Source organism: Paramormyrops kingsleyae, chromosome 12 (assembly GCF_048594095.1).
Source record: "Paramormyrops kingsleyae isolate MSU_618 chromosome 12, PKINGS_0.4, whole genome shotgun sequence".
Taxonomy (NCBI): Eukaryota; Metazoa; Chordata; class Actinopteri; order Osteoglossiformes; family Mormyridae; genus Paramormyrops; species Paramormyrops kingsleyae.
Genome location: NC_132808.1, coordinates 5,143,157 through 5,160,315, shown reverse-complemented (window position 1 = coordinate 5,160,315; position 17,159 = coordinate 5,143,157). Strand labels below are relative to the sequence as shown.

The following is a 17,159-nucleotide window of genomic DNA, read 5'->3' as shown; positions in this document are numbered from 1 at the left end:
AAATGGCGCCGACGGGTGAAGAGAAAAAAAAGATTTAAGGAGATTTCAGGAAATGCGCGATGCTCTGTTGTGCTTGTGATTACTTACGCAAATAGCAATGTCAGCTTAATAATAAAAGTTTTCAGTGGCTAATACCTAAAGTAAAAGACGTGCATTTTCGCAAAATACACAATATTAAAGTTAATTAAGACGAGTACATCAAGCCATGCTCGGGGTATTATAGACATTACGGTAGAAGAGTGGCTGAGTAGAGCTCTACAGCATGGTCCAATCAGAGATCGGGACAACGACGTCCGGCGTGTTGCCAAGGGAGGTGACGTGTATTTTTAAGGACGCACGCCGCACAATGACACCGATTCAACAAGACCTCTTTCATAATTTATATATCTAAAAAAAAAATACAGTGCTACGCTTTCCCAATCTTCACGCTTGCTTTCTGCGCTTCTGTAAAAGGTGGCCGCGCAGCCAGTTGCCGTCCTGTATTCATCTCCACCGTGGCTATCTGCTGAGATTCCCGATCAGGTAAGTAAAGTTTTTAATACTATTTTAAAATCGTTGATCATGCATCACGTCTAGTTTAAGTAACTTATCGCAAAACAGCGCCAATAAAACTTGCAATTTAAACCGCAAGTATCGTTTTCTATCATTTTATCAGAGGTCAGGTATCCAGAGGGTTAAATTTTGAATTTACAATAGTGTGTAGACATCTACTGGAGATGTCGCTGTCCGGCCAATCGTGTGCGACCGAGACCAAGCCACCTTCCTCCGCCTTGTTTTCCTGTCGAGCCCTAAGGAATAGCAACGCAAACAGCCGTACAATCATTAACAAAAGATAAAACCCAAATCCCGGATCGCGGTGCTGGGAAGCGCAGCTGGAGCGCCTGGCGTGTGGTCTCAAGGTTAGTTAACAGCGGGTTGTGTGAGCCGATCTCTCCGCCGGGTGCTGGCACTGCGGTCTGCGAAAACAAAGCACTCAGGGTCCGGCCGATCTGCGTCTCCAGCACGCTGCAAACACGGTTCATTTCGCCATCTATAAACAATGCAAAAGCGTTTCATCTCTCCCCGCATTCACGCTCGACAGATGTGTGAAACTACAAGAAAAAAGGCAGCTAGCCGCGATGGGCTTGAACCTTTTAAGTCGAGTCACGATTTGCGCTGATTTTTTTAGCAGTTATTTCGCGTTACAACCCCTGACGGCTCTCACGCCTCTTAAGTTTGAAGTGATTCATTGCGTCGTTTACAAACCGAGCCCATATTCAGAACATTTCATGGAGCCTCACGTGTCAGTAATATGTATGATGTTGTGCCGTGGATGAGTTATGAAGGTCATTAAAGTGTTCTTGATACGTCTGCTGTTATATTTGACCTGAATTTGTTCTGTAGAGTACGTGTGTACCGTAAATTCTCTAAAATTGCTCAGGAGAAAAACATAGATTATACATTGTTTACAGATGTTATTTTGCATTTCTAAAAGTAATAATTATAGTAAGAGTGAGATGATGAAGTGAATATAGTTTACATTATGATGTTATTTGTTATTGCAGTGGCAATGCCCAGTTACCTAAAGGTATTTTCTCAGTGCAGCAGTGTTGTGAGGCTGTAACATATTTAATTCCTCACTTAAAATTTTTGGCTAACACTTTACTTGAGGGGGACACAAATAATGTTATGGTATTACTTATGTATTAATTATGCTCAACTTGCATGTTAGTTACAAACTGATTTCATATTTGTTCACCTTTAATGAATTTTGATGTATCATTTATCTCAAGCAGTCACTATATCTAATTCTATAAGTCTTAGTGAACAACTGAAAAAACTACTGAAGGAACAATTGAAGGAACAAGTAATGAATAACAAGTGAAATACTGATTAACCATGTTTGTTCATCATTAATGAATCATGACACACCGTTCATCTTAAGTAGGACAGCACGATATATCATTGTGATTATATGGCTCATGCGCATTAATCACCAGGACTTTAGATGACGGATGCCAGCTTTCTGTACTATATGGACGTTTTCTTGCGCCCACAATTTGGTAAGCAGATTAGTAATATGCCTAAAATATTAAGGAGGCATATTGTGATCTTTATAAATATCTCAATTTTTTAAATAGATTTTACTAGCTGAACCACAGACAAACACATATGCACATATTTTAACAGAGGTTAAATGGCTAACAATAAGCAGTGACTAAATTAAAATTATATTTACATCATTGATATCATATTAACACATGGAGAGGGGAAATAAAGTTGTGTCAATAATTATAAACCGCACTGTATGTCAATAATAATGATAATGGGTAGGGATGGCACGGTTCATGAAAAAAAACCGAACCGTTCGGTTCGCTTGTCTCGGTTCGGAGCATGCATGCGTCGCACGGTTCGACGGTTCATGACATGCGCAATGTAGCCTCGTGCCCCGTATGTGACGTCAGTGTGTTTCCCTTTCGCGCGAAAGAATAGACCTTTTTCACGAAAACCGGAAATACGTAATCGTAGGGTAAACTTAGTTCCGGTCAAGCGTCAATGCATTAGAAAATCCGGGATCAGAGAAAATTCAGCAGAGAATATATACAACCTATCTGACAAATTTGCCCAAATTTACATTTGCGGATGTTGCTAAATTCGTGGAGGAAAACTCCGTCACGAGAAAGAGCAAACTTGATAAAGGCTACAAATTTTTCCACGAAGAATTTGTCCATAAGTATCAAGGTAACTGTTACTGAATTGTTCACCACATGTATTTTTTAAAGGAAAGACATTAACGGCTTTTGTTAATGTTTGAAGGTAGAAAAACTTTAGATGTATTTGTTAATAGGCAAACAAAAATGTGTTATTTTAAATGAGTATAAATATATATACTTTAACATTAGACGCAAGATGAACACCCTACACACGCACACAGAAAAGCCCGGACATTTGCACAAACGCACAACCAAGAGTGGGGCTTTAGAGTTTGATAATCAAACTAAATCAAAAAAAACACTTAAAATGTATAAGGATCGCTTTGTTGTAGCGAAGTTTTTAAATAGTGTGAGCGTGATGTAAATCATTTAGGCAACAAGAATTGAGTAGCTGTAGGAACTAGTGAGCAAAATTTAGCAACAAGCATCAAAAAACATTTTAGCTGTGTTTTGTTAATTTTAAAGAAGTTGGCCCCGTTTTTTCTAATTACATTTATTAGCTATGCCCGGTATATTAGACTACTGCCATGTTTCAAATAAACCCCTTAACCATAATGTTTTTAAAGTAATGAAGCACTTTTCGGCAAATGTGTTATTTTAAATAAAACACTCTAAGCACATCGACGGAACTCAGAGCCGCTATCAATGGATCTTCGCGTTTGGTGAAATACTTTTTGTATTTTACAATGAAATAAAACTGTTAAGCTGATTACGGCTTTCTCTCGTTTTTAAAAACTTGATCTAAAATATTTGTGCTTGTTTCGCATTTGCTCTTTTTGACAGTGTTTCGCTCGGGCATGCCTCTAGTTATTTAAAAGTTTGGGCCTTCTGTCATTTGTGCTTAAAATACGGTGTTTGCTTCTGTCTGAGGTGAAGTGTCTGCTGCAGACGTAAGTGCTCCCCTTTTTAACTGTGAAGTTTGGTCCTTCATCCCGCCGGATAGCCTGAATCCATTTACGTCGAACTTCACCATTAACAGGGAAGGAATGAAAAGATAGATGTGACTGCTTTTGGGCATTACAAGAACAGCCCGGTACACTGCAAGAAGAAGAGGTCGCTGCATGCGCTATTTTTTTTACACCGGCGGAAGTAAAGATAGCCTACGATTACGTATTTCCGGTCAAAAATGCGGAAGTTGTGAAAAAGGTCTATTGGCTATATGCACAGAGCGTTGTGACGTAGTTCCGGTAAAAGTTCAGCCAGCTAAGTAATTTCCGGTAGCCTTTCGTTTGCTGCGTTTAGCTCGTGTTTTCGGCGTTACCACCGTCTCTGAAGAAAACGTTTAAATTTCAGCCAACCGATAGCACAACATCTGAACACTGTTGTGCGACTTTATTTAATGTGTGGTTAGGCACTTTGTTAAAGAAAATTAAGTTATCTGTGACAAAGCACTCCAGTGAGTGTCATGCCTCGATTGTCCGCTCTTTCCGTGTGCCACGCCCCCTCGTTAACCCTGTGTGGATTCCCCGTGTTTACCAGCTGTTCCTGATTGTTGTCAAATTTGTCATTACTCCATTGTATTTAGTCCGCGTTTCCGTTTCTTTCTCCAGTCCGGTCATTATATTGCAATTCTGCTTTACCGCTCGTCTGTGTTCCTTTTGCTCATTAAACCCCGCATTCCCCCGATCCTAGGTCTCCTCGCCTCTGCTTCCCCGGTCAGCGTTGTAACAGTGAGCCTGCTTCCATGCTGCAATGTGAACATTTGCCATGTTCCTGAAAATTCTGTTTATTGCAGCGTCTGACCACACAGACCTACAGGCTATTGCCAGATGATCATACTGGACATATTTTGAACTATTACAGATTGATGTCTTGTACATACACAGAAACTGGATTTTATCGATTACTCAAGAACATTCAATATAATTAATACCAATTTTTTTTCACGTTATATATATATATATATATATATATATATATATATATATATATATATATATATATATATATATATATATATATATATATATATATATATAAAACGAACCGAATCAGGCTTAATCAAGATAGGTGATCTATGATTTTAACGATCCCCAATTAAATTAACCCCGTGGACCGGACAAATACAAAACGAATGATTAAACATTATATGCGTCTCTTTTTGTATGTTTTCTAAATAAGACCGCGTGCCCATACCCAACTGTATTAGCGATTAAAGCGATCCATTCTTTTAGCATTTATGTTAAGGCAAGACTTTTATTTTATTACTGTTCTGGGATTAATAATGTTTAATAATTTTAATAATGTGCTTTGAGTCAAGTCAAATTCAGTTTATGCATGATTACATGATATAGCTTTTTTAATACTGTATCCTAAATTGTGGATAATTAAGCTATATATCATATGCTGAAGTACATTTCTGGAGTGTTAAAGATTAAAAGAAAAAATAACAAGAACCGTACAGAACCGAAAACCGTGACCCTAAAACCGTGATACAAACCGAACCGTGGGTTTTGTGAACCGTGCCACCCCTAATAATGGGGGCTTTGATGGGAGATCAGAAAATAATGAAGAGAAAGGAAAAATCTCCAATATCATTATCTCACACCTCTCATTAATATTTTAGGGTACCACTGGTCTGCTTACCAAATTGTGGGTGTAAATAAACACCCATATAGTACTGAAAAACCAGCATCTGGACGAAGGATTATGCCCGTCATCTAAAGCCCTGTGGATTATTGTGCATGCGCCATATAATCGCGATTATATCGTGATGAGATATCATGCAGCCCTAATCTTAAATAGCGACTATATTTGTTCATGATTGTCTATGATTTGTACTTTAGTAGCGGAGTTATTACTGTGTATTTGTGTCTCCGCAAGTGGGGCTGTCACGGTCGCGTCGCAATGTAATCACATTATATGGAGCATGCGCAATAATCACCAGCAGTAGAACTTTAGATGGCAGGTGAAACATTTGTCTGGATGCTGACTTTTCAGTACTATACAAATGTTTATTTACGCCCACAATTTAGTAAGCAGATTAATAGTGTGCCTAAAATTTCAATGAGATGCATATTATGATGCCCAAAAGTCAGTAGTCTGTATATATTCAGCATATCCTTACGTTTATTAAATTCAGTTAGCGGAGCATGCCGCATGCTACCTTTTTAGTAAATCATGGAATCGATAAGCACTGAAGTGACAGTGAAGAAAGAGGCAGCTCAGCAACGACATCATCTTTTAAAAGAGGAGATATTGTGGATAAACAAGGTAAAAAGATGATGTGGTGGTACTTTTTGCATTTTAAAGTCCAACACTGTTATTAAACATAAGGATACGCCAAATTAATACAGACCACTAACTTTTGGGTGTCACGATACATATCTCATTAATATTTTAGGCACACTATTAGTCTGCTTACCAGGTTGAGGGTGTAAATGTCCATATTGAACTGAAAAGCCAGCTTCTGGACAAATGTTTCACCTGTCATTATATGGTGCATGCGCTATATAATCGCAATTAAATCTCGACGTGATTGCAACAGCCCTACCTTCAAACCAAAAAAGAAAAGTGTTGCTTTTTTTCTATAAATTGTGTTTATTGCTATAAAATTGTGGCTTGTTCTAATATATATATTTTTTAATATAGTACAGGCTTCCCCAAAGAACTGGCCAGCATGGATTGAGTGAGATTGCCTCCTGAAGACTGGCATATATGTGAAGGTGCCATTTACCTTCAGATATGGAATGTGGTTCCTACGTGGGAATTATGGGAAGAGATCTGATGCACCTGTGTGACTGACACGTATGCCGGACTGATTCCTGCAACATGAATCCGGGAAGTCAACACCAAGATGTTTTCATTTCGTTTGTGGAGAGCGGCTGGAAGAAGCACAGCAAAGCACCTCCCCATTCACTGGAACTGAAGTTTAAAACTTCAGACAAACATTACTGTGACAAATGTCGCTTTTCATCTAGAGATGGTGTGCAGTTCCAGAAGCATATGTCCCAACACGCAGAAATGACTTTTTCCTGTTCTTACTGCAGCCACGTTTCCTACACGAAAGGTGAATCTCAGCGTCATCTCGTCCAGCACACGGGCATCTTTCCCTTTAAGTGCCAATTCTGTGAGTATGGAGCGATAAGGAATGACTACATAGTTAAACATACGGAGAGGGTTCACAGGATCATGGTAGAAAGGGCCAGCAAAGTGAAAAGGAAACAATTCACTGTAAAAAATGGTCCTCGGGTCCCATCAGCATTGCACTCTTCTGTGACACGTACGCCGGGGACCACAGTGGCTAGTGTGCCACCTACTGGTACAGATGGTAATTCTAATAAGGTGATTACTAAGGAAAAGCTGGACAGTGCTAACAGTTTAGCTAAAGTACAGGTGGAGCTCTTAGCACCTCTGAATGAACCCATTCAACCAGACCGGCCTCTCACTGTCACTTACCCTCCAGAGCTGTCCATCCCACCTGGTTGCTTTCTTGAACTTGTGGAAGTGAAAACTGTGAATGGGACTAAGGAACTGGAGCTTAAGTTAGTCTCACAGCAGTCTATCGAAGGAGAAAGACCAGAGAAAAGTCTGGCAGGTCGAACTGGAGAATATATGGGAGAAAATGAAAATGTTAATATGGCTAAAGCATCCTACAACTGCAATCTTATTTCGCAGTGTGAGAAAACCGTGGTCTCCAGCCCATCTGTGTCAAAACAGGACATGCAGCAGCATAGCAACTTCTCACTGATTAAGAACTTATTAGCTGCACCACCTGCTGGTGACCTGAAATTGAGGCAAAACTCAAAGGAGACACTAATGACATTGAAAGAGGAGCCTGAAGAATGCGAAATTGAGCTTGGAGACAAAATTCAGCTTGGAGCCCCAACCAACAAAGGCCAAATGGTAATGGGTGAAAGGCAAGAACAGGGCAAGAAGCTGCTTATCAATCTCAAGGACTCTTTTGTGGCGTCACAGACTAGAGTTACTCCTGAGTGTGTCAGCCAGCAAGAGTCCAGTTCTAAAAGACCCTTAGAGGTATCTCTGGTCAAAGAACTTGTTTCTTCTTCATGTGAGAAACACACAAAGACTGGTTCCGCACAGATCCAAACAGCGAACAGTAACAGCTGTCCCTTAAAGGCTCCGACCATTTTGAAATGTGAAAATTGTCCCGTTGATTCAATGCCTGTTATTAGGCCCAGTGCTGAGACGCCTGATGGAGATGTGCATGCTGGTGACCTGCAATCTGGGGAATTGCCCATTATTTCATCAGTGTTTTCCCTGCACCGGGGGCCCAAGGATATTCCTGCATGTGTTGGCTGGGAAGCCACCAGGAAACGACAGCTTCAGTCGGTTCCAGTGCCACCTTCTTTGGAAGGCCAGAGTGCTGCTGGGACTGAGCCCCCTGCTGTACAAGAACCAGGGATTACAGTGACTTCAAGTGCCAGCACAGTGTTAGTTCCTAGTTTTAGTGTTAGTACCAGTACTAGCAGCGCACAAGAATGTACTAAATATGATCCTGAAATAGACTCCCAAAAAAACGGAACTCCTGAGATTTCACAAATCCCCCTGCCAGAAAATCAGTCATCGAGCCAAAAGGTTGCAGTGTTGGAACAGAGCAAAAACCATCTTAACAAAATTCCTGCAGATATAACTGCTATAGTCAATAGCCCTGAAAACCAAAAAAGTGCTGAAGGCTCTCAGCCTACGTTTATTCCCGAGGGCACCATGCTTAAAATCTCAAGCTGCCTGTCGAAGTCCTCAGAGCATCAGAGCTCTCATGCCAGAGCTGCTGAGAATTCTGTCTTCAGTGAGAACTGGGTGCCCAGGACAGTCCTTTCCAGTGACGCCAGCAAGCACAACATTTCCAGTACAAATATGTCCGCTCCGTGCAAAGGGCTCAAGCTCTCATTGAAGCGGAGGAGATCTGGTGCGGAGAACGAGGGAATGGATGGACACTGGGTTCAGCAGGATACACAGTATGGGGAAGAGCAGGGCCACTCGTATAAACAGTCCAAAGAAAAAAAGAAGAGTAAGAAAGAGAAGAAGTCTTCAAAATTGAAGGTCTTGTTGGAAAAGTCTGGGACTAGCGAAGGGGACCTGAGCAGACAGTGGTTAATTCCACTCAAAGAGGATCAGCTAGTTACATCCCCAGCCCCAAATCAACCAGTTGTCATTCTAAACCACCCCAGACCCCGTGCGTCGACCGTCCACCCAAGGGTGATCCCCAAGCATGTGTGGAACACCGATCGAGATGTGCCTTTTGATACAGTAGAGAGCTTGTTAAAAATGAAGCTAAAGAAAGTGAATCGAAATAAATACCAGGTGGTGGGATTTGTTTATAGGGACCCGACAAGGATGATAATATGCTAGCATTGTGAAACTGACTGGTATAGCTATAACTGCTGGAATGTTAACGCTACTAACACTAAAACTGTGTTAAGTCATTTAAAAAAAAAAGTGAGCTACTGTATTAACTAGGGATGCTCATTTCGATTAATTTTCCCAACCGACAACCGGCGTTCGTTAACCGAACATTAACCGTTAACTGATTAGATTAGAATATTAAATTCCTCTGGGGTCGGCGGTCCCGCCGGCGGGATCTGACAGAAATTTCGCCAAACCATTTAAATAACTCTGCGAGGTTTTATCATATACACATTTAAAAAACACCTTCAGAAACCTTGGACGGTCTACTTTTCAAATATATATATAGGTAGAAACTAAATATATTTTTATAGCTTCGTGATACGAATAGAAAGAACAAGAGTGACTGACTTAAGCGTCTGCGTCTCGAAGCAGCTCTGATCGCCTTCCCACTTGCAAATTGCGCTATTCGCATGATAACAACATGATAATCCGACAGTTAGTATTGGATAAAGAAATATGTGAATACGCCCATTGTAACCGAAATAAAACAAGAGCACATGTCTGGGTAGTGTTTACACCGATCGGCTACAATATAGCACACGGATACGTCTCTGCCGCTGAAGCTTTGCGCCAATGTTTCCATTTTCAGCAGCAAAGCTCATACCTGTGTTCATGGCTCAGTGGGCTAAGCCTGTGTGCCTGTAATCACAGTCGCCGATTCAAACCCAGTGTATTTAGAACGTGAAAAGCGATCTTCAGCTGAGATGCCACAAAACTTCATACTACTACTAATAATTAAAATATATATAAAAACATTTTAAACCGTTTAACTGATAGTAATATTCGGTCAAAATTAATTATTTCGGTTAACGGTTAAACGGTCAAAAGGAGCATCCCTAGTATTAACATAAATCATACTTATGGGACTAGTAGCTTTGAAAGGCGAGTTTCTGATCAGCTCAGTATTGTTTATGAGGGTGTTGTCATGTAGAGCTCATGACAGCTGGGTGTGTTTGCATGAACAAAGTGGCCCTACATGTCATCCTGTTTGCATTTTACCAGTGTAAACAGTCAGTGGTTTAGTTTATTTTGTAACTGTGGTATCTGATCTTTGCTCTATGATCATTGCATGTTTCATATGATGCTGTTTTCATATTGCATTGTATTTGAGCTGTTTTCAGCTCTTCTGTGGTTGTGTAAAGCGGGAGGTTTTGATTGGTATAAAGAGTTTGGAAAGATGGTGCTTAATCTCCCTATATAGAAGGCACCAGAACTGAAAATGACTGTCTTTATGGCCCTGTGTTTTAAAAGATGAATATGATGAACCCAATATATAGTCTGTGTATATTTTTGTCCTATGAGGGCCTTTGTATATACCAGCCAAACTTCATCAAATAATAATCAGTCTCCCCATATGCACCATAAAATATTTAATTCCCATTTTTAGTTTGAGTTATGGTATTCAGCTGCTGTGGAAATGTGGGTTTCATCTTAAAATATTTCAACCGTGTTTTAATCAAGTGGCAGAAAAATCTTTTTATGGCCGAGTATTTCACTTTTTGTAGCCTGATCATGCAGTTTTATAAAACCGGCATCAATCATGCTACATGCAGCCGGTTTCCAAACCAGAATTCATTAGATTGTGGATTCTGGATTGAAAGCTGTTCTGAGTTGTTTAGTGCCTGGGGGGGGGTGACTTTCATGAGAACTGTTAAACAACTGCTGGTATTTTGTATGTATGTGTATATGTTTAGACACAAGTATCTTGGTTTAAAATGCCACAGAGATTCCCTTTAAGTGCTGAGCACTGATGTTGCTCGCTGGTCTTTGTAACGATGGACTCGTCTGGCCCGGGCACCTTGACGACTAACTACTGACAGGAGGAGGCCTCCTTTAAACACCACCACCGGAGAGACACCTTGTTTCACAACCTGCTGTGCAACTGAGGGTCTGGGGCTGATCTCACCTGCTGTGGCTGCCCATGAGGGTCAGAGCTAGCTTCTCTATCCCTTTGATAAAGGCCAGATTGGGTGTTTACCAAATATGGGGCTTTCAAATAAAATGACAGTGCTCAGCCATGGGTGTGGTACACGAGCCAATTCTGCGCCCTGTGTAGGACCCGAGTATTTAGAGCGCATATATCCTATTGGGTTAAAGAGAGGCTCCTGAAGATGGGCGCTGATCCAGAATTGTAATAATGCAGTATAATGTCTTAAGTTTTCAGTCTTGTCTTGTTCCATTTTGAGTTTGCTGGTTTACTTTCTAATCAGTTGCTCTTATGTCTGCAGATAAACATTTCAGCCTGTGCATATTTAAATTTTGCAGTTATGTTAATTTGTCAAGTTTTTCTTTCCCATGAATAAATACATTTTTTTTTTTTTAATCCACTGTGTTCAGTGTTTGGCTATTTTATTGTTAAAATATTTTAAAAAGTCCTTTATGTAACATTGAAATAACATGTTTTTTTTGTACAGAAATACTTTTTATTAACACTGCAAATGATGTAAAATTAAAATATTAATAAGAGCTATATATACATCCACATTGACCATGCTTGTAAACTTTATTTTTTGGTGGCTTTGTGTAAGTTAAAACGTGGCTTTTTTTTTTACTTAGAAAAGCTTAATGATTCTCAATTAGGTATTAATGAAATGACTGTGAGATGTGATTTTACAAATCTAAACATACACATACACCCTGTTCAGTCTGGAGGGTGCTGAATTACCAAAATATCACAAATTATTTTCAAAATTACAGTGAAAAGTATGCTGTAGTGGGGAATGTGATGTCTGGCAAGGCATTTTAATCTAGTAGCTGAATCATTTCTTCTCTTGTCAGAGGGCGAGTTAACACGCATCTCCTCTGGTGGTCTGACAGATCCTTCCCATTGATGAGGTGTATGGGAAATATCATGTGGAATTTAATGATATCGTCTATGGAGTCAAACATCTGTTGAGAAGCGTAAAGAAGTGTAAGGCTGTGGGGAAAGCACTGGCTTTTAGGTTCTGTGTAGCTTTTTAAATACAAAACATCAGCACTGTGGAGTTCACTCTTGGTCCAAGATTAATGCCCTACTAAAGGCTTTTTAAAATTTTCTATGACAGGATTTGGTGGTGTCATGCAATAAATGCACTCAAAGTTGAACTTACGTCATTCATTCTTAACCCCGTCCCGAGGGCGAACTTCTGGGTGCTCTTTATGTACCGGATTTTTATGTTGTACACCCTGTTGTCCTGCATCACTGCCAGGACAAAGGGCTCCTCTTCTGTGCTTCTGGAGTGGTCTCGCACCACGAAGACCCCGTTCTGTTAGCACAACACACCGGGTACACCATTAAGATGACTTCGCATTTTCTGTTGCGGAAGCTCTGAAAAATAGCCTCATAGACCTTTCTGGTCACAGCGGCATTAGCAAAGGCTAATATGGTCATGCTGTATTAGCCTTTGCTGATGCTAGATATAGCATTGTTAGCGTTTCATATGTTATTTGTTTAGCAGATGCTTTGATGGCTTCTGCCTCTGTTTCTTTTTACACATGTACATTATATAAAACTGAGGCCTGTTAGCTGTGGAGTTTCTGCATGTGCCGCATAATTGTACGAGGCGGGCTACCTGATTGGCCAGGTGCAGGGCGTTCTCTGTCTTGGCCCGCTGGCAGGAACCAATGTACCAGTTCTGTTCGCTGCCCATCTGGAAGCAGAAGGCCGTTCAGCTGGTATACAACAGTACTGACACTTCTCAACCCAAATGAATCATGAGTAACACTTTGCTTGAAGCAGTCTACATAAGGGTTGACATGTAACCATCATAAGAATGACATGACGCATGTCATGCACATTAATGACACATTATTGACGTTTATGACTGTTGTCATAAACATCACTGTTGTCATAATGTGTCATTTGGTTTTTGGAACTGAATGACACATTATGACAACAGTCATAAACATCAGTAATGTGTCATTAATGTGCATGACATGTATCATGTCATTCTTATGACGGTTACATGTCACCCTTATGTAGACTGCTTCAAGCAAAGTGTTGCCGAATCATGCAATATACACTCCAACACAAGTCCAAACGTAAAAATGCACTACACGTTATACAGATTGCAACCTGGGGCAATGGCAGTTCACCTAAATTCATTGTGTAATTCCCTTATTCTGTCATTATATCATTAACTGCGTTTCCTGTCCATAACGTAATAGTGTGAATGCAAGCCCCTCTCACTCAGAGTGAAGTGGCAGGCCGAATGCCTTGGCACCCAGGTGGCAGCGGCGTCTGGCTGGACGACAGCTAGGGGGTGCGGCATCACCGCCGGCAACCACAAACCTGTGCAGGCCTGCTGCAGGGAACCCGTCGGTGCACGTCGATGTCATCCTGTACACGCATCCATTGGTGGGATTCCTGCATCCTATGGGGTGCCCCCTTCCCTGCAAGACACATGACACACATGATACGACACAGCTCTAGCTGCTTGGGGAACTACACTGCCAAATGAACTGGTGATTAACATTAAAATCACCTTTCAAGTGTCTTTCATTCGGCCTAGGAAACCTAAATGGAGAGAAACATAGATCACGACATGACAGAAAAAATGGCTGTCTGTCCATGTGCATGGGAGAAACCTCACATGAACACACAGATGTGAAAACGTGGGTATAGCAAGAGACAGGCACCGCACCTTGGATTGGCATCTGGGAACTCCAGATCCTGAGAGAATCTTGGGGGTGTGAGGGGCGGCCCTGTTCCGGCACCGCATTGCCGTGGAAGCTCTGTAATTGGTAGGTCTCTACATCAGTCAGCTGCACCTATCACAGCCTTAGAGGATTTGGTCATAAAAGCCAATCACGGAAAAATTAACAGGACCTTAAACTTATATTTACATATACATGATATTTACAGTCTTAAGTCATCAAAGACAGTGTCTATAGTTATTTATCTGGGGGCTAAATTGTATATTTGCTCAAAAAAAACAAAATTAGAATATATGCAAATGAACAGTAAGTTCATTTTGATAGTTTTTTTGATGGTTGCTGCAAATATTGGGGTGATTTTAGGTTTTGAAATGATTAAGGTTACACTTTGACAGATATTGATACATAAAGTCATAGTCTTACACCAACATACAGATAACAAATCATTTTCCTTTCCATCTTAAGACTTGCACAGCACTGTATATTTACACTTTCGCAGCCTCGCTGATGGTGACTGCCTACGGGGATTAATTATTCCTGTGTGAGGCCTTTGCACACTGTCATGGGACACTAGCTACAGCTCAGAATGCATCGCTGTGAGTGGGCATCAGTACACTCACCCACTGACTGCCTGTTCTTCATAGCCTGAAAGGACAATTAAGCAATGCTAGTAAAGTGATTCATCCTCACACACAAAGTACCATGATCAGGGGTATACCTAGGAATCCTGGGCCCCCTGACAAAATGTCACCTTGGGCATCCTCATCCAATTTTATATATTTAAAGGCCCCTGTCAAGGGCTGGGCCCCCTGAATCTGCCAGGGTATCCCTGCCCCTCGTGTGGCCCCTGTCAAGCGCTGGGCCCCCTGAATCTGCCAGGGTATCCATGCCCCTACTGTGGCCCCTGTCAAGCGCTGGGCCCCCTGAATCTGCCAGGGTATCCCTGCCCCTCGTGTGGCCCCTGTCAAGCGCTGGGCCCCCTGAATCTGCCATTGTATCCATGCCCCTACTGTGGCCCCTGTCAAGCGCTGGGCCCCCTGAATCTGCCAGGGTATGCCTGCCCCTACTGTGGCCCCTGTCAAGCGCTGGGCCCCCTGAATCTGCCAGGGTATCCATGCCCCTACTGTGGCCCCTGTCAAGCGCTGGGCCCCCTGAATCTGCTAGGGTATCCCTGCTCCTCGTCAAGCGCTGGGCCCCCTGAATCTGCCAGGGTATCCCTGCCCCTACTGTGGCCCCTGTCAAGCGCTGGGCCCCCTGAATCTGCCAGGGTATCCATGCCCCTACTGTGGCCCCTGTCAAGCACTGGGCCCCCTGAATCTGCCAGGGTATCCCTGCCCCTACTGTGGCCCCTGTCAAGCGCTGGGCCCCCTGAATCTGCCAGGGTATCCCTGCCCCTACTGTGGCCCCTGTCAAGCGCTGGGCCCCCTGAATCTGCCAGGGTATCCCTGCCCCTACTGTGGCCCCTGTCAAGCGCTGGGCCCCCTGAATCTGCCAGGGTATGCCTGCCCCTACTGTGGCCCCTGTCAAGCGCTGGGCCCCCTGAATCTGCCAGGGTATCCATGCCCCTACTGTGGCCCCTGTCAAGCGCTGGGCCCACTGAATCTGCTAGGGTATCCCTGCTCCTCGTCAAGCGCTGGGCCCCCTGAATCTGCCAGGGTATCCCTGCCCCTACTGTGGCCCCTGTCAAGCGCTGGGCCCCCTGAATCTGCCAGGATATCCATGCCTCTACTGTGGCCCCTGTTAAGCACTGGGCCCCCTGAATCTGCCAGGGTATCCCTGCCCCTACTGTGGCCCCTGTCAAGCGCTGGGCCCCCTGAATCTGCCAGGGTATCCCTGCCCCTTCTGTGGCCCCTGTCAAGCGCTAGGCCCCCTGAACTTGCCAGGTTATCCCTGCCCCTACTGTGGCCCCTGTCAAGCGCTGGGCCCCCTGAATCTGCCAGGGTATCCCTGCCCCTATTGTGGCCCCTGTCAAGCGCTGGGCCCCCTGAATCTGCCAGGGTATCCATGCCCCTACTGTGGCCCCTGTCAAGCGCTGGGCCCCCTGAATCTGCCAGGGTATCCCTGCCCCTACTGTGGCCCCTGACCGTGGTGTATCAGACAATGTTCATCAGACTTTATACATCCATCAATTCACATTCTGCAATCCTTGATCTTGACTGCATAAATTTTATCATAAAATCTGCACAGAAAATATACAAGGAACACAGATTTTACGGCTCAAAACTCTTCTAATTCCTCATAAGGATTGATTTTAGTTAGTAGGGTTCACGCCAAATAAATGCTTTACTTACCAATGACTTCTCCCCAGACCTGTCAAGGAAATAAAAGAGGAATAAAACAGGTTAACAGAGCTAGAAGCAACAAGGATAAAGTACAAAGGTCATGGAATACTGACCTCGTATGAGAGCATACACACCTTTTAATCTTTCATACATCTTATTGAAATATTGTTCATTTACAAAAGATATGAAAAAGCTATGTAAATATTTAACTATGTTCTATGATTTTAATAAGAATTTTGAAACATTTGCATTATGTTAACATGCATGTATCCAGCAAATGCTTTTGTCCAAAGTCAGGGTCAGAGAGAAGGTCTGGCCAGACCCTGAAGGAACTGCACTACCCACGGGCATAACAATGACGTCACTTATAGCAAGTGTGCTTTCTGTGGATGAATGGGCAGTGCGGCTTGCAAAGGATCGTCTGCGGACTAACTGCCTACTCCCAGGAACATGCACTCTCACATCACTCTAGTAGTGCGTTCTTGTTACTGGGCATTAGCTCACTTACAGCCCTCCTCCTGCTATCTCTACTGGTGAGCTTTAGGGTGGGGGCTTAGTGTTTCTGCCCCTGGGGGGTCTGCAATACCCACTAAAACAGAGGTCTATTACCATGCCTGTTTAGCAGGTCATTGGTGGTGACACCGTGCTTCTGCATTCCACAGGTGCACATTCTGCTTGTATGAGTAACACCATGTGCCTGTCAGCCAGGTCTTGGAGTAAATCATCCAGCAGTTCCATTACATTAACAAAAAACAGCCTCACATAACACAAACACTGATACCTCTCTGTCCTTTAGCCTTACCTGGTAAGGGCTTGTATTCTCTGAAAGAGAGATCAAAAGTTACTATTATCTAACTGCATGTATATAGAGTATAGATTTAATCATTCATACCACTGGGCTTTTCTAAATTAGATCAAGAAAACAGCATAGAGTACAACCATCACCCTAGAAGGATCCGAACGTCAGCATTAGAATGAGTGTTCCTCATAAGCTGTGATGTAAAAATATTTCTGAAAATATTTAATACTGACACCTAGACAGGGCCGGATGTAACAGGATGTATGTAACGGTGCTCCATTTTCAGAATACAAAGATTAAGTATCTGTATTCAGTCCATGGTACATTTTGTAAGGCACTATTTAGAATCAAGTTACTTTAAAAAGACGAGAATGCATTTGC

The 17,159-nt window shown here is 42.5% G+C and overlaps 2 protein-coding genes across 6 annotated transcripts in view; one reads left to right on the top strand and one right to left on the bottom strand.

Annotated features, from left to right (window-relative positions):
• The first annotated feature begins 339 nt into the window (after positions 1-339).
• Positions 340-12,146, top strand: znf518b (zinc finger protein 518B). 2 transcript variants are annotated; one of them, XM_023795188.2, is made up of 2 exons: positions 340-522; positions 6,285-12,146. In XM_023795188.2, the coding sequence occupies exon 2, from the start codon at positions 6,465-6,467 to the stop codon at positions 9,003-9,005; it is 2,541 nt and encodes an 846-aa protein (XP_023650956.2). In that variant the 5' UTR covers positions 340-522; positions 6,285-6,464; the 3' UTR covers positions 9,006-12,146. The 2 variants fall into 2 exon arrangements, with proteins under 2 accessions (XP_023650956.2, XP_023650955.2); XM_023795187.2 differs by lacking the exon at positions 340-522 and adding an exon at positions 769-899.
• Positions 11,591-17,159, bottom strand: part of LOC111835182 (uncharacterized) — a 23,161-nt gene continuing 17,592 nt past the window's right edge. For all 4 annotated transcript variants that reach the window (XM_023795189.2, XM_023795191.2, XM_023795190.2 and 1 more), the window contains 9 exons: positions 16,782-16,801; positions 15,989-16,007; positions 14,318-14,342; positions 13,685-13,775; positions 13,526-13,557; positions 13,333-13,433; positions 12,614-12,691; positions 12,152-12,307; positions 11,591-11,951 (listed from right to left, as the gene is read on the bottom strand). In XM_023795189.2, the coding sequence (XP_023650957.1) occupies positions 11,805-11,951; positions 12,152-12,307; positions 12,614-12,691; positions 13,333-13,433; positions 13,526-13,557; positions 13,685-13,775; positions 14,318-14,342; positions 15,989-16,007; positions 16,782-16,801 (669 nt within the window). In that variant the 3' untranslated portion in view covers positions 11,591-11,804. The remainder of the gene's footprint in view (positions 11,952-12,151; positions 12,308-12,613; positions 12,692-13,332; positions 13,434-13,525; positions 13,558-13,684; positions 13,776-14,317; positions 14,343-15,988; positions 16,008-16,781; positions 16,802-17,159) is intronic.

What these genes read in the sequence shown, in the direction of transcription:
- znf518b (XM_023795188.2), top strand. Translation starts at nt 6,465, where the DNA reads ATGAATCCGGGAAGTCAACACCAAGATGTTTTCATTTCGTTTGTGGAG.